The following is a 26,260-nucleotide window of genomic DNA, read 5'->3' as shown; positions in this document are numbered from 1 at the left end:
AGCGCCACCCCCCAACCAATTTAAAGAAGAAATGAAGAAAAAATCTAAACCTGATCTGTAATTTACAGTATATGTAGTAATTGCACGTTATAAGGCTTAGACATTTTTTCAAAAGAGCAAAATGAATCTATGAATATTTTATACCTTATTTCAAGCTAGCAACACCCAAAGCTTGTGCTGTTACCACGGTAACACTTTTTACGTCATCTTCCAGGTATACCATTGTAGGCATGGTAGTAGTTAGCTTGTAAAGGCAGCTTGTCAAGCGTGCAGTGCCGGTGCACCTAAAGTAAAAAGAAAATTATCCAGTTACGGATGCATTAAAATAAAATTCCATTCTTGACAAAGTTGCTAATTTTTCCATGATTCTGAGAGTTCTGTTGTTCTTCGAAAAGAGTTTGAGATTCATCTAGAAGGTTCAATGGTATCTTGTTGAAAAAGTTTCTGCACCAAAAAAAGTATGGTAGGACACTTACTTGGCTCTAAATTATTCACTTTTTCATGTGAAATTTAGAATTTAGGTCTTTTACAATAATTCCAATCAAAACTACTAATGTGACATCACCGGTACTCAATCGGTTACAACAGACCATCGTACAATCTTGAGTTTTAAAAGTAACTTACTCAGTTGACAAATTATTTTCCTGACAGAGTTTAACCGTTTCAATTTGACCTATGCTTTCTGCTAGTGTTTTTTTTTGCCCTTTAATGACTACCTTGATCAAAGTTATGTCCCTTACCTGGAATCCGTTCAAATCAGTAAAGAATTCTCTATCCTGATTGGAGACATCTGTGTCAACTTTCATGGCCAGCTCTTTGTTCTGCTGTGACTTGATGTCAACAATGTTGTGAATTTCCACACTAGAACCATCTGTACCTGTCAACAGAGGCCAGGTGAATAATAAGCTAGACCGTAGGCCTGAGCTTATAGGCCTGAGCTTATAGGCCTTAGTTTATAGGCCTGAGCTTATAGGCCTGAGCTTATAGGCCTGAGCTTATAGGCCTTAGTTTATAGGCCTGAGCTTATAGGCCTTAGTTTATAGGCCTGAGCTTATAGGCCTGAGCTTATAGGCCTGAGCTTATAGGCCTTAGTTTATAGGCCCTATTTGTACCTGTAAAAAGGTAGAAGAATGAGGTCCCTCATTACAATGGCGGGAACAGTGGGTTGGGGTTGAAGGTGGGGGTGTGGGTGGGTGGGGGGGGGAGGGGGGGAATTGCCTTCCATCATCATAAGTGACAGATGTGGGTTGATGCTGGATGTTAACTGTAAGCCATATCAGGCTAATATCATGCTTTTCATTGATTAATTACATGAACACCAGAATGATATATAAACCCTGGAAGCCACTGAATGTTAAAATGATACAAAACTTGAAGGTTTTCTACAATGCAACTTTTGCAAGTGTATACATGTCAGCACAGAAACAGCTTTGTGACTATCTGGGGGACAAATTTATAACTGTGTTCTAATGAAGCCTGTCTCACAGCGGAAGTGTGTGGTAATGAGGGGGAGGTGTATTGTAAATATTTATATCAGGATTGATCCATACACGAAGTTGTATTACAACCTGTAGTCACACAGTTGATCAGGGACTGGATATAGATATTTCTGGGGTCAGTACATTTATACAGTTAGCTTGGCTATAGGGGTATAACGCAGCACAGGTTTGAAAGAAATAACTCCCAATATATCCAAGACCTTAACACTATAACTTGACAAATATGAAACAACTTTCATCTTTTTTTCCCCCAGACATTTGCCCCTGAAACTGTCCAGAGTTAATATGACTTCATATTGAATGTTTCTATTATCCCTCTCTTGTAGCCAATTTAAATTTGAAGGGCAACCATAACATCACTTCGTTGCTTTTCTGTGTATGAACGTATGTAGTTTTTCTTTCCAAACTACACAATGCTTTATCTTGTTTTATATAAATTCATGTATTTTTCCCCTTGGACTCTGAAGTACATGTTTCCTATATACTGTTTTCTCTGAGAAGGCCTTGGGGAAGAACAGTTTCATTGTAAATTGACCGAGCTACCTTTGATAAATAAAGATATTATTGTATTTTTATACTTCCCTGGTACATCTTACAATAGGCTCTACCCTGGGTGAAACAGTATTTCCCCGGAAATATTCAGGTGTAAGAGTAGCCAATAAGAACACAAAACCAAATACTTTGTGGATTTCCATAACCAGCAGATATTTACGAAAGACCCTTTACCTGGTGAGTTCTGTAGCCTGACCACATGTTCAACATTAGACAGCATGACCTTGAACTCTGACATCAATGGGCCTCTTAAAACACGGATAAACGGCTTGAATATTGCAACAGACTGAAAAAGAAAAAAAGGAAATATGCTGAATTTGAAGTCCAAAGCTTTAATCTTCAGTACAAAATAAAATCTTTGAAGCTGAATACTGTACCTTACTCCTAAAACTGTAACACCAATTGTTGTCAAAATTGTAATTTTTTTATCCACATTTTTGTTTAAGACTGTTTAAGTAAAAGGGCCCTTGCTTACTGTAACTCTTCCACCTTTTCCTATGTTTGCAAGGTGTTTATTCAAGCATATTCTGAAGGCATTATTCTGAGTAGACTGATAAAATTATACTTTTTGTGAAGCCCTGAAAAGGGCCAATTCAACTTATATAGTTTTGTCTTTAAAATAAAATCTCCAAAATTATAAACGTGCAAAAATTGCTCTGAAAGTTTCTCTTTCATTAGAGAGAAGGTTGAGGAATTAGGGTATGTATTCCCCACTTGTCTGGAAGTGTTTTTTTTACATATACACGCACCTTTGTATCTTGACAAATGATGCAGAGATGTTAAGGCAATCTCAAAGCACTGCACAAGGGTAGAATGATTGTGTCTGATGTGTATTTAGAAGTGTCAGTACAGAGACATGGTTTTCAGGATGACTCTACATAGAGGAGTTGTGAACAGGGGAGGTAATTCAAGAACTGCACAAATCTGGAGAACAACCCCCAAATTACAGTAGTTCACTAGAATATGTGTGTCATTTATTTACCTATTTACTTGATTGGTGCTTTATGTCATACTCAAGAATACTGTAAATCTTCGACCTTTACAACCATTTTTTTTTAAGTGGAATTTATGCATACAATTATTATGAAAATGATGCTATGAATGACTTGTCTGCGTCACTTAAGATGCAAGTTTCATAAAACTGTGCAAATTATTTCTGTACCCTCCATATTGTTTCAAAATATTGGTAACAGAGGCAGATGAAAATGTTGAAGAAGGATTTCATTTATACGACGGTGGCCAGCGTTATGAAGGAATGAGTCCGGGCAGAGCCTGGGGGTAACTCACGGCCATTCGCAGGTTGCAGTAATTATGTTATAGTTATTCAATCGGAGATGTAGTTACTTGGTTAGTGTCATTTTTATTTGGTTAGTGCCATAGTTATTTGTTAAGGGCTTTTTTTACTTTACCCGCACCTCCCCATCTGTTAAGAAGAGGTAGGCCCCGCTTTTTCCTTTGCCATCTTTACCCCATACATGACGAAACTCAGCTGAATCTGGCGTTTTACATTGTCCTCCTTTGATGTCACAGACTGTTCAGGGAAGGAATCAAAACTTTGGATTAGTCCAAATGGTCCCATTTGGCTAGGTGATGACATATGATATCAGACTGTCTTCAGTAAACCTGGTAAAGAAGCTCTGCTAGTTAGCCAACAACCCGTAGCATTAGGGGAACAATCAGTCACATTCTCATTTTAAAATTATTCGGAAAGTACCCACAAACTTCAGATTAAACCTTTGCTGTGAAGGAGTGTACTTAACACACAAAGTGACCAAAAAAAGCCATTCAAAGCCTCAGCATACTTACTAATGCAAACTAAAAAAATATTCACTGTTTTGTCCTGAACTTTGTCAATTGATGGCAAGATCAGCACACCTAATGCTCTTAATAATCTCCTAATAATCACAAATTCGATTACAAATTCTGAATCCACCAAAATGCCGAATTTAAGGGTATGTACACTGAACGATGCTGATTTCTCTCTTCTGAAATATATGAATATATAATTTTGGCAGTCTTGCAGTTGTAATCAGTCTTGTGCAATGAAAGTGTTATCAGCCAGACATACCTGTACTTCATCTCTTCATGTGTTATCAGGCACACAGTACCTGTACTCCATCTCTACATGTCTTATCAGCCAGACATACCTGTACTTCAGTTCTACATGTGTTATCAGCCAGACAAACCCTTACTTCAGCTCTACATGTGTTATCAGCCAGACATACCTGTACTTCATTTCTACATGTCTTATCTGCCAGACATACCTGTACTTCATGTCTACAAGTGTTATCAGCCAGACATACCTGTACTTCATGTCTACAAGTGTTATCAGCCAGACATACCTGTACTTCATCTCTACAAGTGTTATCTGCCAGACATACCTGTACTTCAGCTCTACATGTGTTATCAGCCAGACATACCTGTACTTCATCTCTACATGTCTTATCTGCCAGACATACCTGTACTTCATCTCTACATGTGTTATCAGCCAGACATACCTGTACTTCATCTCTACATGTGTTATCAGCCGGACATACCTGTACTTCATCCCTACATGTGTTATCAGCCAGACGTACCTGTACTTCATCTCTACATGTGTTATCAGCCAGACATACCTGTACTTCATCTCTACATGTGTTATCAGCCAGACATACCTGTACTTCATCTCTACATATGTTATCAGCCAGACATACCTGTACTTCATCTCTACATGTGTTATCAGCCAGACAAACCTGTACTTCATCTCTTCATGTGTTATCAGGCAGACAATACCTGTACTCCATCTCTACATGTTTCATCAGCCAGACATACCTGTACTTCATCTCTACATGTCTTATCAGCCAGACGTGCCTGTACTTAATCTCTGCATGTGTTATCAGCCAGACAAACCTGTACTTAATCTCTACATGTGTTATCAGCCACACAAACCTGTACTTAATCTCTACGAGTTATCAGCCAGACATACCTGTACTTCAGCTCTACATGTGTTATCAGCCAGACATACCTGTTCTTCATCTTTACAAGTGTTATCAGCCAGACATACCTGTACTTCATCTCTACATGTGTTATCAGCCACACAGACCTGTACTTCAGTTCTACATGTGCTATCAGCCAGACATACATGTACTTCATCTCTACATGTGTTATCAGGCAGACAAACCTGTACTTAATCTCTATGAGTTATCAGCCAGACATACCTGTACTTCATCTCTACATGTGTTATCAGCCAGACATACCTGTACTTCAGCTCGTGTTATCAGCCAGACAAACCTGTACTTAATCTCTACGAGTTATCAGCCAGACGTACCTGTACTTCATCTCTACATGTGTTATCAGCCAGACAAACCTGTACTTAATCTCTACGAGTTATCAGCCTGACATACCTGTACTTCAGCTCTACATTTGTTATCAGCCAGACATACCTGTACTTCATCTCTACATATGTTATCAGCCAGACATACCTGTACTTCATCTCTACATGTGTTATCAGCCAGACAAACCTGTACTTCATCTCTTCATGTGTTATCAGGCAGACAATACCTGTACTCCATCTCTACATGTTTCATCAGCCAGACATACCTGTACTTCATCTCTACATGTCTTATCAGCCAGACGTGCCTGTACTTAATCTCTGCATGTGTTATCAGCCAGACAAACCTGTACTTAATCTCTACATGTGTTATCAGCCACACAAACCTGTACTTAATCTCTACGAGTTATCAGCCAGACATACCTGTACTTCAGCTCTACATGTGTTATCAGCCAGACATACCTGTTCTTCATCTTTACATGTGTTATCAGCCAGACATACCTGTACTTCATCTCTACATGTGTTATCAGCCACACAGACCTGTACTTCAGTTCTACATGTGCTATCAGCCAGACATACATGTACTTCATCTCTACATGTGTTATCAGGCAGACAAACCTGTACTTAATCTCTATGAGTTATCAGCCAGACATACCTGTACTTCATCTCTACATGTGTTATCAGCCAGACATACCTGTACTTCAGCTCTACGTGTTATCAGCCAGACAAACCTGTACTTAATCTCTACGAGTTATCAGCCAGACGTACCTGTACTTCATCTCTACATGTGTTATCAGCCAGACAAACCTGTACTTAATCTCTACGAGTTATCAGCCTGACATACCTGTACTTCAGCTCTACATTTGTTATCAGCCAGACATACCTGTACTTCATCTCTACATGTGTTATCAGCCACACACACCTGTATTTCATCTCTACATGTGTTATCAACCACACATACCTGTACTTCAGCTCTACATGTGTTATCAGCCAGGATTAGGCGTTCATCAACTCATCCAAGTTTTGTGAAAAACCACAGTATTAATGAATATACCTGACAAACCTCCTGATGCCAGACCCAAGCTGAGCTGAGCCATGCACACATGTAGCAGGGGCAAGATTCACACACAACATCTCCTGGTGTCAGACCCAAACTGAGCTTGGGTCTTTCCATGCACAGCAAGAGATCATGGTTATGGATAACAGACACACTTAGCCAGGAGTAAATGTAACCTGTAATCAGGGGAAGTAACTCCAGTATTGTTAATAAACACAAATACAGAGAATGCAGTTTGATGGATTTGATACAACGATTGGCAGCTTGTACAGTACAGGTGTAGATCTGAAATCTTTGTTATAATGATTGGCAGCTTGTACAGTACAGGTGTAGATCTGAAATCTTTGTTATAATGATTGGCAGCTTGTACAGTACAGGTGTAGATCTGAAATCTTTGTCATAATGATTGGCAGCTCGTACAGTACAGGTGTAGATCTGAAATCTTTGTTATAATCATTGGCAGCTTGTACAGTACAGGTGTAGATCTGAAATCTTTGTTATAATCATTGGCAGATTGTAGAGTACAGGTGTAGATCTGAAATCTTTGTTATAATGATTGGCAGCTTGTACAGTACAGGTGTAGATCTAAAATCTTTGTTATAATCATTGGCAGCTCGTACAGTACAGGTGTAGATCTGACGTCTTTGTTATAATCATTGGCAGCTTGTACAGTACAGGTGTAGATCTGAAATCTTTGTTATAATCATTGGCAGCTCGTACAGTACAGGTGTAGATCTGACGTCTTTGTTATAATCATTGGCAGATTGTACAGTACAGGTGTAGATCTGACGTCTTTGTTATAGTGATTCGCAGCTCGTACAGTACAGGTGTAGATCTGAAATCTTTGTTATAATCATTGGCAGCTCTTACAGTACAGGTGTAGATCTGAAATCTTTGTTATAATCATTGGCAGTTTGTACAGTACAGGTGTAGATCTGAAATCTTTGTTATAATCATTGGCAGTTTGTACAGTACAGGTGTAGATCTGAAATCTTTGTTATAATCATTGGCAGTTTGTACAGTACAGGTGTAGATCTGAAACCTTTGTTATAATCATTGGCAGTTTGTACAGTACAGGTGTAGATCTGAAATCTTACAGATGATGTCTTACATGATGTCAGCCAGTTTTACTTACTTATCTTTGACTTGTCTGTTGACATTTCATGGTCAGGGCACCAGAAGGCATCTGCCTGAGAAGTAATGACTGTTCCCTCTGGGTTTTTCACCTTCACATATGGAGAGTTGGTGTACAATGTCACTGGCTGCTCCCTCTGTTGTGCCAGGGAATTGTAAAACAAAACTGCTCTCTGAAATAAGCAACAAAATTACAATTACAGCAACATAACATTTTTTGTGAAAAACGCGGAATAGACAGTATGAAAAGTCTCGGAATGTGACACATTCATGTGAAATACATCAATAAAGTGTTGACAGTGTTGAGTTGTTCTTATAGAGGGATCTTCCTGTCAGCAAGATCGATACTGCCCTATAGGCTTCACAATCACCATTGCTGTGCATACATGTATAGAAATCTTCAGGAACCAAATCTTTCCACAGCCAATAACATTTTGGCATGTGTACTTCCGCCAGGGCATTTTCAGCCTATCACTGATCTTCCCTTATATGTGTGGATTTCCTTGTTTCAAAGCAAATATAAAAGCATGTTTGGCTAAGCATGATACAATCAGGTACCAGGGGCTGGTTTCATAAAGCTCACTTAGCTAAGTAAGCCCATAAGTAACATGGTACCGGATGTTGCAGAGATAAGGGCAACTTAACACTAAGTAAGCTTCATGAAACTGGCCCCTTATTTACTACAGTAAAGACAATTCACAATGTCTGATCATTTCAGGTTGTCACATCATCAGAGATTGGGTTGCAATGTCACACTCTGTCACCATCACCTATACAAGGCCATGTTCCTTACAACAGTCACACCAGAGCGTAACTGTTACCTTTGGCATTACTCATGTTTTGTGCCGACACTTACACAAATGGGAGATAACTCCTTAAACAATCAAGCAACAGCCAAGGTCTTCTACAAGGTTCTGGTTTTAGACAGCACTCGTGGCATGTGGCAGGCCAAACTTGATATACATGTATCTTAACAAATATCTTATCTTATCAAGTTTGGCAGTTTAACACACACTGCGCACAGACTTCAAACTAGCCCTGGTCAGCAGAGTTGAGGAGTGTGAGGTATACTCCATGTTTAGCCCAGCATAACAGACAGAGATCACAGACAGGGGAGGATAACTCCTAGCCTGTCCTAACCAGGTGCATGTAGCATGTACTTACTGTGTCTGGGTTACTCAATCGCAGAACTGTCTTCTCTGGCATTGAATCATGGGACATTCTGTATTCATCCTAAAACAATACAATTAAACAAAAATTTACACTCTATAATACAATCTGGATATGTATATTGTATATTTTCTTTTATCTCATCAAACTGTATCCTTCTGCAACAAATTTGTGGAGAGTTGATTTCTCTGCACGCTGTACATTCTGACATTTTCTACGAAAATGTACATATACAAGCTCTCCAACACATATTCAGGGCCAAGTAGCTGGCTGACTAAGTGTCTCAAGAGTTTATTTGTTTATTTATTTGAGTGGTGTTTTACACCATTCTCTAGAATATTTCACTTATGCGATTTCAGATTATGGTGGGAAGAGACTCTTGGGAGTTGAATATGCTCATGTACTTAGATTTGCGTTGGGCTATGTTGTGCTTAGTTATGCATTAGCTTTACATTGGGCTATCTCCTGCTCAGCTATGTATTAGTTTTACGTTGGGCTATGTCGTGCTTAGCTATGTACTAGCTTTACTTTAGACTATGCCATGCTTAGGTATGTACTAGTTTTACGCTGGACTATGTCCTGCTTAGCTATGTATTAGCTTTACTTTGGACTATGTCCTGCTTAGCTATTTATTAGTTTTACGTTGGACTATGTGCTGCTTAGCTATGTATAGCTTTATGTTGGAATATGTCGTGCTTAGCTATGTATTAGTTTTACGCCGGACTATGTCGTGCTTGGCTATGTATTAGTTTTATGCTGGATTATATCCTGCTTGGCTATGTATTAGTTCAACGTTGGTCTATGTCCTGCTTAGCTGCATGTATGTATTTCAATGAAAATTGTTCAAGACTTTACAATTAACAAAGGATCAGCCAATCAGAAAAACACCTGGTGTTTAACGTTTAACACACATCACAGACTGACCGACTGACAGCGCACTATTTACAGTGTAATGACCACAAACAGGCCTATCATTCTCTCCTACACAACAATCCATACACTGGCATAACAAATTCATGGCAGTTTAGTTTTCAGTTCGTATTTTGACTTGGAATCTACAATAACATTCCATGCATACTTTGGTACAAACAAACGGTGGTATTTAGCTCCTATTTGCATAATGCAAAAAGCATAAATACTCTGATAAAAAACTGATAAGTCGCACATTTGGCATTTCAATATTTCAACAAAATTGAATAGGTCATCTTCAGGACAGGTAAAGTCACACAAGTAGCTGGGAGATATACACAGTAGAAGGCTCAGCAGGGTTAGACTGAGGAAAGGTTTAGTGGATGTGGCCAAAACATTTTTAGTTGATTTCAAGTCGGGTATCACAACACCAGCCCAATCATATTTACTTCATGCATAAATCTACATTTCGACCAGGGTTTGGGAACAGAACAAATGATATCCCACCAGCTGAACATCCAGGAAACTGATAAATCCACCAAGTCAGCAGTACTGGTGCTACAGGTTCCATAGCAGCACCCATTCTATTCACCTTCATTTATTAATGGCCGTACATGGGAAGGTCTTCCAGCACCCTGCGGATGGTCGTTGCTTTTCCCCTGAGCTCTGCCTGGTTTCCTCTCACCGTAATGCTGGCTGAAGTCGTACAAGTAAAATATTCTGGAGACGGGCATAAAACTCACATCAAATAAATAAATCAATCATTTATTAATGTTCTACTTGCAATAGCTGTGTTTTGATATATGTTGGACGGACAAAAAGTTGGATTTGACTTGTGAGCTGTTTTCCCTCACAATTCATGATATGTCAAAGATTATTTTGAGGTGTCTTTCAATTGGTCAGTTGCATCTGACTTATCACGCCTAGATCTTTGTGCTTGAATAATTAAACATTTAGACTGAGAGATCAACCATTTATCCCACCTGTTTTCACTCCTGAAACTTACAACATTAAATACAGACCTTAATTCCTGATAGGAGTAGCTTTTCCTGTCGGCCACCATGAGCAAATAGGCATATTCCACAATCATCCTGACTTTCAGCAACCTGAAGACAAAAGACAGAAAACAAACGAGCAATAAGTCATCATCAACAAAATGAATGAGGTACTCATGTGGAGCAACCATACACAAAGAGAAGAAGAAAGCATGCACGAACACACAGATGGACGGAAAAGGCAATCGTAAAATGTCCTCCCTAATTAGGAGGGGGAATATAATAAAGTCAATCAAAATGTGGCAATATTATCTCATATCTGTGTACCAATCATCAGTCAGGCATTAACTGGTCAGTCTGGTACGTGTGGGCAAGAGACCTCATCTGAGCCAAACATACTTGGGTTTGAGTCTGACACCTCATGTGATGATGACTTTACCTCTCTGTCCATCTCTCATAATATTCATACGGAGACTTTAAGACAAACAAATATTAAAATTTAAATATCTGCAGTCAGGGTTGGAGCCCCCAGAATTATGTAAAGATACTTGTATATAACTGATTTATTTGTTGGTGTTTCACACTGAACTTCAGAATATTTCATTTGTAAGATAGTGATCAGCTTTACAGGTGACAAAAACCTCACTATAAACAGGTAACAAGCTGTAGCTGAAACAAAAGAAGCTAGCTAGATTTGAACCATCAACCTCACTGGTAAAGAGAATACTGTAAAGTACTTATTATTCGCTGGAATTTATTTTTCTGGAATTTGTTCAAAAATATGTTTGCGGGAATTAATTTTCGCATATTTAAGAGAATACTGAAAAACAAATCTTAAAATTTTCTGAGATATAATATGGCTGAAATTATTCAAGCCCGTGAAACAAGTATCATCATGGGTAGTTTTAATCCTCTTTTGTTTCCTGCAGTGTCACTAATCCTCGTGATCTGGATCAGAGATTAAAACAACAGGGGATAGATTATCACTATATAAAAAGATTACTTTCGCACCTACCGTAAGCAGTACTCAAATAGGTGTCACTTCTTTTCAAATCATTGAGGAGTACTTTTAAACACCTGGCAAAGTCCCCTCTCACCTTTTTGAACAGTTCAATGCAAAAACATATAAATTCACCCCATTATCGGCACCGGTCACTCATTCTTTATCAAGCAACATGGGAAGTTTTGCATTGTTTTCAGTTTTAATCGTCCTCTGTAGCAGGTCAGAAAGCGCAAACATTGCTGTGGATGTCAAACAGCCATTATGTTATTGTACACACTTCACAGTTTGTCAGAAGCTCACTCATTGGACCACAGGAGAGACACAGCCAATGGGATAGCGTGTATCAGAGTGACGTTCATCAGAAGCCAGCACGTGCTGGTATCTACTTTTCTTTCACTTTGCGGGCATAGCGACGATTGATCAAACTAAAGACGAATAAACTCCCACTTTGTTTTATAACCACCACGCCTTAGCACCAGAGTTTGTATATATTTAAACTTCGTGATCATAATTTCCCTTCCCTGCTCTCAAAAAATTTAGTCGTCCCATCGGCCTTTCTCAGCACAACTTCCGTCACCCTGGCAAAGACTTCACTTCCTTATTACTACTACCAGTAGTATATGCTTCAATATTGGGACATTTTTTCGCTGGGATTAATTTTCCTGGTAAACTAGTAAACTGGTCACCGCGAAATCCACGAAGTTTAGTTCCACACAAAAAAAGAAAGTACTTCACAGTAGTTCTCAAGCTAATCAGCTAATGGCTATACTGATAAAAATGTGCTTCATTAACTCTGTAGTCACATTTGGAAAATTCTTGTTACAAGATTATACACTATAAACAAAAACTAAGCAGATAATCACACTGCTCTGCAGAGGCAAAAGTAAAGCTCCCCAACTGCTTCCGCCAGAAAGGTCATACTACATGTACACGTTACACTCACTTTTTCACATAGTCCACCACCACAAAGTCCTTGGCAGTGCCAGTAATTCCGTCATGATGTTGGCACAGCCCCAAACTACTGCAAGCAGACACCTTCTTCACCACAGGTTCTGACGGGAAACTGTTCACACCAATTTACGAACATACGCCATGGCTAAGGAGACGACAATTTCTCCAGCTCTGAAAAAATGAGAGTTTATTTCCTTTTCACTGACTCATTTGTTTTTATGAAATTTTTTTAGGAGAAGTTATTATAAGAAGTTTTTATGAGTCACAACTGCTCATAATAAGGCTGCTTGCTAGCACAAGGCATTCTATGATGTTTCCATTTATAAGATGGCAGTCAGTTTAACGGATGGAGCAAACCAGCTACAAGATGTCACATGTAAAGATGAACTTTTTCACGTGTGATGTACAGACACACAACATATTGGTCGCTGAAAAGTGCTCATTAACAAAGATTGAACTGCACAAACTGCCACACGGGTGGCATAACAAGCTTATCTTCATCAAGCCCCAAGAACTGTGTTGGCAGAGAACTGTAAACATTCCTCTCAAAGGCCAAGACTGCATCCACACAAATACACATGGGTGCTAAGCAGATCCTATCCCGATATACATGGGTGCTAAGCAGATCCTGCCCTGATGTACATGGGTGTTAAGCAGATCCTGTCCTGATGTACATGGGTGTTAAGCAGATCCTATCCTGATATACATAGGTGCTAAGCAGATCCTGTCCCGATATACATGGGTGTTAAGCAGATCCTATCCCGATATACATGGGTGCTAAGTAGATCCTGTCCTGATGTACATGTGCACTATGCAGATCCTGTCCTGATATACATGTGCACTAAGCAGATCCTGTCCTGATATACATGGGTGCTAAGCAGATCCTGTCCTGATATACATGCGCACTAAGAAGATCCTGTCCTGATAAACATGTGCACTAAGTAGATCCTGTCCTGATGTACATGGGTGCTAAGCAGATCCTGTCCCGATGTACATGGGTGCTAAGCAGATCCTGTCCCGATATACATGGGTGTTAAGCAGATCCTGTCCCGATATACATGGGTGCTAAGCAAATCCTGTCCTGATGTACATGGGTGCTAAGCAGTTCCTGTCCCGATATACATGGGTGCTAAGCAGTTCCTGCCCTGATATACATGGGTGCTAAGCAGATCCTGTCCTGATAAACATGTGCACTAAGTAGATCCTGTCCTGATGTACATGGGTGCTAAGCAGATCCTGTCCCGATGTACATGGGTGCTAAGCAGATCCTGTCCCGATATACATGGGTGTTAAGCAGATCCTGTCCCGATATACATGGGTGCTAAGCAAATCCTGTCCTGATGTACATGGGTGCTAAGCAGTTCCTGTCCCGATATACATGGGTGCTAAGCAGTTCCTGCCCTGATATACATGGGTGCTAAGCAGTTCCTGCCCTGATATACATGGGTGCTAAGCAGATTCTGTCCCGATATACATGTAGCTGTATCTTTATTTTCTTTGATATTGCAAGCAAAGGGGAGATAACTCCTAGATCATGTATGTTATGACAAACTATGTTGCACTTCAACACACAGGTGTATATATACATCCAACGTATCCAACTGTAATATCTATCTCTTTATCTACTCAAGCAAACAAGTTGTAGAAACACTGCTTCATCTGAAGAATGTGTAGACCAGACACTACCCGTCTCCCCTACCCAGAACTGTTTACTTCATTCTTTATTTCTTCAATAAATGCAGTCAGGTTTCATGCCTTCACTCATTCATTCATTCATTCATTCATTCAACAAGCAGCCGGAAATATCCTGCAACAAGTATTATTTTGACAGGGACTGACTGTTTGTCACAGGACAAAACCCCCATGCAAATAACACTAACTTTTTTCAGAATGTAAAAAGCTGGAAGATTTGCCAGTATATCATGTACCAGCTTAAAAATCATTTCCAGGCCTACAGTACAACTGTTATCTCATGCCACACAAATCCAGAATACTTCAACACTATATCAGCCACAATGTTCATACATGCAGGAACCCGAGAGGAAACCATCACACCAAGCTGTACCTGTCTTCTGAAGAGAGCATGCATTATACACATCATTTAAACCATTTGTATACAGACAACAGAGACACTTCACCTCAAATGGTACTCCGTGATCCTGTCTAGACTTTTGTGGAAGGGGCGTGAGGAGAAATAGCCGCTCCAGTAGTGGTCATCACGATCAGAATATGTGAAGAAATCCCCTCTCAGCACAGGGTAGTCCTTGGGCAAAAAATCGTCTTCAGGTTCGAGCTGAGATCTCTGTGCCACAGCATTGAAAAAGTCCTTCAGGGTAACAAATTGCAGCTGAAGGTAGAAAAGAAATTACCTGTGTCAAACTGAAATACTGATTGGGTTTCTAGGAGGAGTGGATGTTCCATTAATGGGGCTTGTCACATCTCAGGTCCACTATACAATATAGGACTTACCTCAGCATTTAACCCTGCTCTACCATTGATATGATCAAACAGCCTCTGGTAGTTGTTGAACTGGTTGTCCCATTCATCAGGTTTGTTATATCTGAGGTCCACTATACAACACATGACTTACCTCAGCATTTAACTCTGGTCTACCATTGATATGATCAAACAGCCTCTGGTAGTTGTTGAACTGGTTGTCCCATTCATCAGGTTTGTTATATCTGAGGTCCACTATACAACATATGACTTACCTCAGCATTTAACTCTGGTCTACCATTGATATGATCAAACAGCCTCTGGTAGTTGTTGAACTGGTTGTCCCATTCATCAGGTTTGTCACATCTGAGGTCCACTGTACAACATGTGACTTACCTCAGCATTTAACTCTGGTCTACCATTGATATGATCAAACAGCCTCTGGTAGTTGTTGAACTGGTTGTCCCATTCATCAGGTTTGTTATATCTGAGGTCCACTATACAATATAGGACTTACCTTAGCATTTAACTCTGGTCTACCATTGATATGATCAAACAGCCTCTGGGAGTTGTTGAACTGGTTGTCCCATTCATCAGGTTTGTTATATCTGAGTTCCACTATACAACATATAACTTACCAGAGGTCCACTATACAACATGTGACTTACCTCAGCATTTAGCTCTGGTCTACCATTGATATGATCAAACAGCCTCTGGTAGTTGTTGAACTGGTTGTCCCATTCACCAGGTTTGTTATATCTAAGGTCCACTATACAATATAGGACTTACCTCAGCATTTAACTCTGGTCTACCATTGATATGATCAAACAGCCTCTGGTAGTTGTTGAACTGGTTGTCCCATTCATCAGGTTTGTTATATCTGAGGTCCACTATACAATATAGGACTTACCTTAGCATTTAACTCTGGTCTACCATTTATATGATCAAACAGCCTCTGGTAGTTGTTAAACTGGTTGTCCCATTCATCAGGTTTGTCATATCTAAAGTCGTCTTCCAAAGGCACCAGTAACATATCATTCTTATACAGCTGGGCTTTCTGTCTGTACTGGTCCAAGATCATTTCAGCCCTGTGAAAACACAGATTTAAGATTTATTTATATACTCAATGGACTTTAAATGTTGAACAAAATATGTTCATTTTACAGGTATTATTTAATACCAATGCAAATTATGTCTGTGGGTGTCTGGTTCCCTTCCATCATAATGCTGGCTGCCACCTTACAAATGAAATATTCTTGAGTATGATGTAAAACACTAATCAATCAAATAAATACATAAAACACATGTGGGACTGAATGGGCAGGGTGCCAGTTACATGTACCATACCTTCTCAATAATCACAGACAATCGGTAATTGAGACACATTGAAAGTAAGTGTTTAGACCAGACAAGTCTCCCTCGAAGTGCTCATCGCAGAAGGTGACATCGGGGTGTCAGCTAACTCAGCTGGAATAAAAGCCTATAAGCCAGCCTTTCCTGGCAACTTTTACATGGCAACTCATGGCGTCATTCTTCATTGTACGTGCTTGTATAAAGAAGAAAAAAATACATATTGAAACATGAACCTGTGTAGGTGACAGCTTAACGCCAATTCGTTGTTCCAAGAATATCACCGATTGTAATGAACAAGCTTGAACCGTGGTATAGCAGTTGAACAAGACTTGAACCCGCATATAGTTGTGATCACATATAGCTCGGAAATATGCGATTGACTGCAAAGAAAACAAACATAAATCTGCATAAGAGGCCTTCACTCAGTACGCGCTTTTTATATATGCCATAGAATGTAGGCGCCAGGCCGCCGTTACTGTTAACTGTACTTACTGTATAACACTGATTACATTTACCATTTGTTGTGGTTGTAGTGCGATCTTTGGAGGGAAAGAACAGAGTTAATCAAACAATCATTTTCAATGAACATAGTAGTCTCTCACGTGCAAACATCACATGCGAGGAGAGAACATATCTTTACGGAACGTACAGAATGTCAGTGCATTTGAAATACCGTTTTGTAGACCATTACACCTCTTTCACAATGTCAACAAGTCGAAAACATGTTGTCTGTCAGTGTCAAAGTTCACATCGCGCCACAACACATCCCTGGGTGATGTAAAACAATAAAAGCGAAACAACGGACTTTCAATACACGCTATAATACACGAACACATTAACATATAATTCAGAGCCAACAAATGTTCTTTGCTACACTCTTTTTAAATTGATTGTAGCTTAACATCACGAGCATTTCAAGAAAAAAATAGTACACATGTACATTCATGTATATATGACATTAAATTAGCTAAACCGGGCTTTATATTTTATCACACAAATGCCTCCAAAGCCCACTGATATACGTACCAGGCCACATTGGAAAATATCGAGCTCTTAGAAGTGGGTTTTGCTGTGAATGGCATCGGTAATTTCACAGAAAATATGTAAACAATGTTCGCTCAGAAAACAAAGTTCAAGTGGTTAGATCCAACTGAAAAGATGACAGGCCTGACTTTCCAGTTCCCGGGCAAAAATACAAACCATGTAGATTTCATCTTGCACCTGCAGGTCTGGGACATGGGAGGCTCTGGAAGGTCATTTGCAGATGCAGATCGACACATAGTATTTGTTCCTAATAAATGTCTAAAGTAAATAGAAGAATTGTCAAATTCCCATGTGTATTTATCTACTAATCAATCTATAAGTATGATCAAAAGTTACGAGTGATGAGCAGTATGACCTAGCCTCAGTCAATATATCATCAGGTGCCTCAACACCTATTCCTCGGAAACCTCACTCAGTTCACTGGGACATAATTAAACTGAAATACCTTGACGAACTCCTCAACTGAACGCTAGTTAGAAAAAATATGCAATGTGTGTATGGGTTACAAAAATCAAGACCTCATGCAAAATACCTGTATGATACTGGTTTTAGAGATTACTACCACGTAAGAAACCTACAAAAAGTCATGATCAAAATATTACAGAAATTTACAGCTTGCATGCATCCCGCTGATAATAATATTTTAAAGGAGCTTTCCCAAATCATCATTTGGCTTACAGAGCGATTACACACTGTGTAAAAACTTTTGAACCGGGTTTCATTTTTAATGTGGCAGTGACAGCTTTAAAGCAGGGTTTGATCAGTAGGAGCCTACACTAGACGCCTCTGGCCACACCAAGAGTCTCAAGAATTGACATGAACAATTAACATTGGTATTCTTAATTAGATTCCATGCCAAGATTCCCTCGCATTTGGACAAACATGTATGCATTATACATTACAGTATTCAACACCGAGTGAACTTCGACACGGCGGTATAAAACCTCCACAACTGTCCAAGCCTGTTATGCCTGGAAACACGTGTGTCCATTTCTGACATAGGCCTACATACATAAAGTAAGTCGCATCACGTATCAAGACCGATAATTTCCTTTAATTTCCTTTGAGAATGGTTTGTATGAAGTCGTGTCGCTGTTGTCGTTGTCTCTCCAGAATTATTTCTAGTGTGCACTCGTATAGTCTTTTACTGCCCGCTGGTTTACACAACAATGTTTAAAATAAACTTTTTTTTTCAATTGTCTTCGTGTAAGTTGTAAATGCCACTAGTTGGTATGGGTCACTAATAACTAGCTTTCAGATTTCAAGAACTACATGTTTTGACAACATATCATGTATATCCAACGAGAGATTTTATTGGCCCACTTTCAGTTGAAGAAGTTAATCAATGCACATGTCACAAACGTGATATACCCACGTGTTAAATACGAAAAATTTCACTAACGTCTGTTTTTCTGCAATTTTGCAGTTTATATAAGTCTACCAATGTGTGCTGTCTTAAACGGCGTTGGCTTGATTGGAAAACAGCCGTCCAATGGCGCACAAAGTTAAACCATTCCAAAACCCGGCAAAATGTTTGTCCCCGTCTTGTCATGCTGGTGAGGCTCACAGAGGTGTGACGGAGATGTGAACTACTGTCACTGATCGACTACCGGTAATCCTTTACTCTCACAAAGAGTGAACAACTTACAACAACAGCCCCTGTTAGGCATCATGGGACACATTTTGTGATACTGCAAAAGCTAGTGTGTCAAGGTTATTCCATAAAACACCTTCATTCCAATTTTTTTTAGTTTTACAATGAGTATAATTCTGTTGTAAGTAAATATGGACAGAGTGTCCAGAATCTCTGGCGCTCTGCTTCATGATTGTGTTTAATTCTGCTTAACCCGGGCCAGGGGCGCATCCTGACCGTTTTGAATTTGATCGCCACGCTGGATATATGAAGCCCAACTGAGATACGTATTTTGTTATCGTCAACCGATATTCTAGCATGATACTCGATTTGAATACTGATTTCGCCCAGTCGCTTAGAACATACCTTGCGACTTTCCATCCGCATTAAAAACTGTTGACTGGTTCTCTTTACATGACTCCGCCCTACTCTTGTATTTTATATACTTTCTTAGATCTTTGGTGGCTTGTGTCATATGTCGTTTTGGATATTGGCCTTTTGATTATTGACCTGAAACGTCCTTGGTTGATGGCTGGTATACGAATGTCTGTTTCCAGGAAGAGATTTATAGACAGAACACTTCTTACAGAGTGTTGTACAGTAAAGTGGCAAAATCAAGACAGACATCCACTCTGGAGAAAACGGCGTTTACATCAATGCGTCAATCCGAACTAAATCATCAAACAACCATGTATGGAACAACTTTTTCATCTTCATTTTACTGTTAAAGACCCATGGCCGTATATGGCACCCTGATGTTAGGGGACAGAAATGTAACCACGTCGTCAGCATTCCTATTGTGTTAAATTTACAACATACACAAAACCTTTTAAATCAAATGATATAAATGTAAATCAAATGATATAAATGTAAATCAAATGATATAAATGTAAATCAACTTTGCACTGTGCAAACTGTGCAGCCCTGTACTGTACACAATGTACAACCCTGTACTGGACAGACTGTACAACCCTGTACCGTGCACACTGTACAACCATGTATATAATGCGCAGGGAGGCTGTTTTAAACACGAAGGCGGCGAATGATGTTATTATGCCGTCATTAAGCCGGTGTAGCGTTCCGACCCATTTGAGAAATCGAGATACAATACTACGACAACAGAACGACGTCCATTAGGCGCCGTTGTTTTGCTGCACTGTAGGACGAATATGCCAACTTTAACAGTGGATGATACGTGGAACATGTAAAGCGATTTAAAAAGCATTAGATCGATCTTCTGATATACCTTCTTGATTGGGTTTGGGTATACAATATTTCATAAACAACGATGTTCTTTAAGTAGTTCCGTTCAGTTAAACGACAGACAAGAATACCTAGCCCTTCACGGGAACGTCAATCCGTTTCTTTTATGACGTTCGTCGTCATATGACTGAAAACTTTTAAATACGACGTTAAACCCCAAGCACTCACTCACTGTAATGACGTTTCTCGAACATGGATATTGTAATTATGTGACAGTTTACTTTTTATGTTAAATTGGTAAGATCCTGATTGAGACACAAGTGGTATATATGTGATATATTAGTATTATGATCCACAGGACGGATGGACGCCTCTGCACCTGGCAGCTCAGGAAGGCAGCGTGGGTCTTGCTCGCCTGTTAACGGAGAATAGCGCTAATGTTCATGCAGTGTAAAAGGTAGCAGGTTTCCTCTTATGTATGTACCACTTATATATGAAAGTGCTTGTTCTGGTGTTTGTGGATGTGAAAGAACCTCTCAAGCGACCGCTCTTCAGTATTATTTTTTGTATTTTTAGCTTTTTTAGGTTTTATTTGCTAAATGTATAAAAGGACGTGATGTCTTTTGATGCATATCTTCATATAGACTTCCATTTGGTAAGATACAATAATGAGGTCCTGTGACTGTACTACATGTCTGCATGTGACAACTGTATGTCTGCGTGGTGACAACTGTATGTCTGCGTGGTGACAACTGTATGTGTGCATGGTGACAACTTTATGTGTGCATGGTGACAACCGTATGTCTGCGTGGTGACAACTGTATGTCTGCGTGGTGACAACTGTATGTCTGCGTGGTGACAACTGTATGTCTGCATGTGACAACTGTATGTCTGCATGTGACAACTGTATGTCTGCATGTGACAACTGTATGTTTGCGTGGTGACAACTGTATGTCTGCATGTGACAATTGTATGTCTGCATGGTGACAACTGTATGTCTGCATGGTGACAACTGTATGTCTGCATGGTGACAACTGTATGTCTGCATGGTGACAACCGTATGTCTGCGTGGTGACAACTGTATGTCTCCATGTGACAACTGTATGTCTGCGTGGTGACAACTGTTTGTCTGCATGTGACAACTGTATGTCTGCATGGTGATAATTGTATGTCTGCATGGTGATAATTGTATGTCTGCAATGGTGACAACTGTATGTCTGCATGGTGACAACTGTATGTCTGCATGGTGGCAACTGTATGTCTGCTTGGTGACAACTGTATGTCTGGGTGGTGACAACTGTATGTCCGCGTGGTGATAACTGTATGTCTGCATGGTGACAACTGTTTGTCTGCATGGTGACAACTGTATGTCTGCATGGTGACAACTGTATGTCTGCATGGTGACAACTGTATGTCTGCATGGTGACAACCGTATGTCTGCGTGGTGACAACTGTATGTCTCCATGTGACAACTGTATGTCTGCGTGGTGACAACTGTTTGTCTGCATGTGACAACTGTATGTCTGCATGGTGATAATTGTATGTCTGCATGGTGACAACTGTATGTCTGCATGGTGACAACTGTATGTCTGCATGGTGACAACTGTATGTCTGCTTGGTGACAACTGTATGTCTGCGTGGTGACAACTGTATGTCCGCGTGGTGATAACTGTATGTCTGCATGGTGACAACTGTTTGTCTGCATGGTGACAACTGTATGTCTGCATGTGACAACTGTATGTCTGCATGTGACAACTGTATGGCTGCGTTGTGACAACTGTATGTCTGCATGTGACAACTGTATGTCTGCATGGTGACAACTGTAGGTGTGCATGGTGACAACTTTATGTGTGCCTGGTGACAAGTCTGAACAATGGCCAATCTCCCCCCAACACTAATAACTGAAGTCGTACATGAACGGGTTGACCTGTGTCAGTATTGTGGCTCGGGCGGGACAGCTATCTTGCCTTCGTCGAGTTGTCTCAATGCAGCAGCACTAGATAAAAGATCGTTGAAAGTCCTTCCTGCACCACATTGCATGCAGCCTAAGGACTCCTTTGTCGTCACATGCCTGAAAAATTGTTAAGTACGACGTTAAACCCCCGAGCACTCACTCACTTGCATCTCAACTGGACGTTACCGGTTAGAGACATGGCATCGATATTTCACTTGCACCAACTGTCTGGTTGGGAATTATCTTTGTGATAAGTTAGCCATATATAGTTTTTACCTCTGCCTACGCTCCAGTGGAACCAAACACATTTACATTCACTTTTCTTGGCTCTGTCTGCCACTCACATCGCAGTACGACGTCTCAAAGGCTACAGACCTCATGGTGCTGTGTTTTCTGACTGTTGAGAGTGGAGATGCCATAGGAGGGTAAGAACAAACTGACCTTCCAGATAAAATGCTGACTCTGAGGCCCTTACCAGGGTTCTGAAGTTAACCATGCTTCAAAGTTTCGTCTGCCTTATCCCACGGCGATCTGGCTTGTGATCCTCTAGACGGACTTCTCTGCTGTAGGCATGAAGACAGCGCTTGCCCGAGTTCTTACGCTCATGATGCTTACTCTGATTACCTTACACCTGGGTGAAATTACCTCTCCAGCAGAAGGCTCAGATATAGTGGAACTTACCCGTCTTCTAAACTAGCAGCATGTTGACTGTCCCCTGGGGCGGCATACATGTGGGTTCGGTTCGTTGACTCAAAGGTGGTCACCTTTGTTTGTTTGCATTCACTACTGCCATCTTCCAGCAGGACGGCAGCAGGAAGTGGACTATAGGATCCACTCCTGGTGGTTGACACCTAGTAATGTCCCAACATATAACCCACTCTATCCACCACCCATACGATTTCGGGTTCCAGTAGATCAAGGCAGACGGAAGCTGGGCTGGCCATCAGGTAACGTTATTAGCTTTCGGGGAATCCGCGCTAGCACCATGAGTCATATTAAATTTTAAAAAGTTTAAAAGTGGTAGCTTTTCCATATCTTGTTGGTTTATGTCTAAAGTGGTGGTTTATGAGATTAATATTTTTTATGTATAATATGTGCAAACATCAACACAGTTGTGTGGTTAAATAAAAGGATCTTCTGTGTTTTACATTAAAGTGGTGGTTTATCAGATTAATAATGGCTGTTTGATTTTTATATGTAAATCCCGTGATCCCGTGAACGGAGTATATCTAGTCTAATCCATCTCTCGTCGAGACACTAATGTAAAACTGCATAACCATCACTATGCGACATTGACCCGGTGTCACCTCTAGAATCTTCGCCTCACTTGAATATGTACAGAGTGGCCACACAACGTGCGCAGGAGATATCAAGCTTCCAATGCTTTTATTCATGGCAATAACCTGTCGACAGCTCTCTCCTGTGTTGCCTGGCTGTAAGCTTGCTGACCACCGTTTGCTTTTCACCAGAGACGTCTCTTAATCCTAGCTGTCACCAGTAAGAGATAAGTCACACATGGTAGAGTAGCTGACTGGTAACCTAATATAACCACGATGGTTTACTCCGGACACTCCGTCTTGATGCACCCACAGAACTGTCTGTCATCGTAACGGTTAAATTCTGAAACCTAGCATGGGCTAAATATTTGTCTCGTCTTAAATAGGGAAAATAAAGGGTGGACATGCAATTTCACGGAAGAATTTTCTACCTGATATTGGAGCACTGTAATAAAAGTAACATATGTATGGCGATATACTAAATAGTTTGACAAGTTAGTCAGTCAAGTTCGTCATATTTGTGTCCACCGGAGATAATCTGCCACATCGAAAGGCGTTCTATGAGGATTACACTCCAAAGTGAACAGTTACGACAAAACTCCAATATTCTGGAAAAAAGAAAATTACAGCCAATTGGAAATATTCATTCAAAAAGAACGGCACTATAGCTGAACAAATGAGGTTATTTAAGAAATAATGGTTTCATTTACTGCCTATACGATGTGATAAATGTAGTGAGAATGGAAATGTCCATTGTTTTTTGGACGACACCGCAGGTCATTATTTCTATTCTAACACATCACCTATTCACATGTATTTTACACTAATTTTCAGTTTTTACTCCCTCTCAAATTTCAAACTCCAGGTGTTGTCTAATTTTAAGTAGCGTGATCGAAAGCTTGATAGGGGAGTGACTTCTTTTATGTGGATTTGGAGGCAGCTCCATAGTTTGATGTCTATATGTGGATAGCTGTTGGGTTGATCTAAGAACAATATTGTGCAGCTGTTTGTTTGAAGGGGAAACTTGTTGAATGTAGTTTGAACATAGGTTATGTACTGCTTTATACAGGATGCAAGGAATTTTGTAATTTATCCCTTTGTTAAAACGTATTAGTTTTAGTCTTGCAAGTAAAGTGTTTTCAGATGTGTGTAAGTCTTCTTGTAGAACTAGACAAGCATTTCTTTTGTGTAACCTGACCATCCTTTTCCTATTTTTAATGGAACAGTTTCCCCATACTTAAGAGCAATAATCAAAGTGATGAAGAACATAAGACTTAAAATATCACTACAATGACGTGTTACAAGAGCTCTCTTCCTTTATACGATCCCCAACTACTGAGAAACCTTTTACACACATTTTTGATTTGTGTGTTCCCAGAAAGATGTTCATCAAAATTTATTCCCTAGCAGATTAGCATTACTGACTCGTTCGAGTTTATTTCCATCAAGCATAACAGAGAAAAGAGCATGTTTAATTAACTGCAGCCTTTACCTGGAGCCCAGTATCATGTATTTAGATTTTTGGGGGTAAATGAACATGAGTTTTTTGTCGTAACAGTCTTTAATGGAATCCATACCGCCGTTAAGATTACGCTCAACGTCAGACATATTGTCTGGGTAGTAGTATATAGTTGTGTCATCAGCAAAGTTGTCAATAGAGTTGTCATTGTCTTTTATAAATAATGGTAGATCATTTATATAACAAATCAAAAGTTCCCAACATGGAGCCTTGCATGACTCTGGTCTTAATATCCGTGGTATCAGACATTTCTCCTCCAATAACAACCCTCCGTTGCCTTTGAGATAGGTAGGACTGGGAAAGAGTAAGCGTAGTTGAGTGAATTTTGTATACTTTAGTTTTTTAAGTAATGTATCGTGATTTACATTATCAAATGTCTTCTTGAAATCTACAGATACAGTTCCAATAACTTCCCCATTATCTATTGCCTTACGCCAATGCTCAACCATTTTCAGCAGTGCATTTTCAAAGAGTGTAAGAAGCGAGCTACAGATCGATTTTCATGCAATAATTTTAAAATTTGAGAGACACTCATAAAAAAAAACTCTTATGTACATGTCGTTCAATGAAACAATGGGTAGAAGAAACATTGGACGATAATTTTCAACTTTGTCCTTTGGACCCCTTTGTGAAGAGGGATAACTTTAGCAATTTTCAACTGTTTGGAAAAGAACTGGTCATAAGACATTTGTTTATTAGCATGGTCAAAGATTTTGCAATAATGGGGGTCGCTGATGACAGAAGTTTAGCGTTGACATTGTCTGTATCTCTGGCCTTATCTTTATCAAGGTTTAAAGTGTATTGTAAGAAACATACAGGATATCTGGTATGGAGTAAAAGGTCTCATGAGGAACTTTTCCCTCAACTTGTTTTCTGAGTTTTTAACCACTTTAAACAAAATTGTCTTTGTTTACATTCCTAATATCCATCAAACTCTTTTGTTTAGGATTATATTTTGTCAAGATCTCCCAGATTCCGTTCGACGAAGATACAATTTCTTTCAAGTCATTTGAGAATTACCTCTTCTTTGTTTAAGCATTTTTATTGTCCATACAAATTTGCCTCATGTCCCTTTTGTTTGTAGATACCTCGGTGATGCATAGAATTCAAAATATCTTTTGTAACCCATGAAGGTTTTGGAAGGTATTAGACTCGTCTTGTTTTCAGGAGAACATGTTTATTTAAAACATGCTGGATTAGATTTGACCATTCATTCACAGCCGCTTCGAAATTTATTATGCAATCTATAATTCCTGCGGAC

The 26,260-nt window shown here is 39.7% G+C and overlaps 2 protein-coding genes across 4 annotated transcripts in view; both read right to left on the bottom strand.

Moving 5' to 3' along the window:
* Positions 1-203: 203 nt before the first annotated feature.
* The window catches only part of LOC135462587 (alpha-mannosidase 2-like), a 60,051-nt gene continuing 33,994 nt past the window's right edge, over positions 204-26,260 (bottom strand). Inside the window, exons 3-5 of the mRNA XM_064739811.1 lie at positions 2,226-2,337; positions 741-877; positions 204-284 (exon numbers count right to left, since the gene is read on the bottom strand). Coding sequence (XP_064595881.1) covers positions 204-284; positions 741-877; positions 2,226-2,337 — 330 coding nt within the window. The remainder of the gene's footprint in view (positions 285-740; positions 878-2,225; positions 2,338-26,260) is intronic.
* On the bottom strand, positions 2,876-17,113 carry LOC135462673 (alpha-mannosidase 2x-like). Of its 3 annotated transcripts, none has more exons than XM_064739899.1 (8): positions 17,019-17,113; positions 16,603-16,749; positions 15,927-16,104; positions 14,719-14,927; positions 12,573-12,751; positions 8,717-8,785; positions 7,554-7,723; positions 2,876-3,582 (listed from the first exon to the last, which is right to left on the bottom strand). In XM_064739899.1, the coding sequence occupies exons 3-5, from the start codon at positions 16,095-16,097 to the stop codon at positions 12,697-12,699; spliced, it is 435 nt and encodes a 144-aa protein (XP_064595969.1). In that variant the 5' UTR covers positions 16,098-16,104; positions 16,603-16,749; positions 17,019-17,113; the 3' UTR covers positions 2,876-3,582; positions 7,554-7,723; positions 8,717-8,785; positions 12,573-12,696. The 3 variants fall into 3 exon arrangements, with proteins under 3 accessions (XP_064595969.1, XP_064595971.1, XP_064595970.1); XM_064739901.1 differs by having other exon boundaries at positions 17,043-17,113; XM_064739900.1 differs by lacking the exon at positions 12,573-12,751.

The sequence above is a fragment of the Liolophura sinensis genome, chromosome 2 (genome assembly GCF_032854445.1).
Source record: "Liolophura sinensis isolate JHLJ2023 chromosome 2, CUHK_Ljap_v2, whole genome shotgun sequence".
Classification (NCBI taxonomy): Eukaryota; Metazoa; Mollusca; class Polyplacophora; order Chitonida; family Chitonidae; genus Liolophura; species Liolophura sinensis.
The sequence above is the reverse complement of the archived record's forward strand: the minus strand, read 5'-3'. Positions and strand labels throughout refer to the sequence as shown.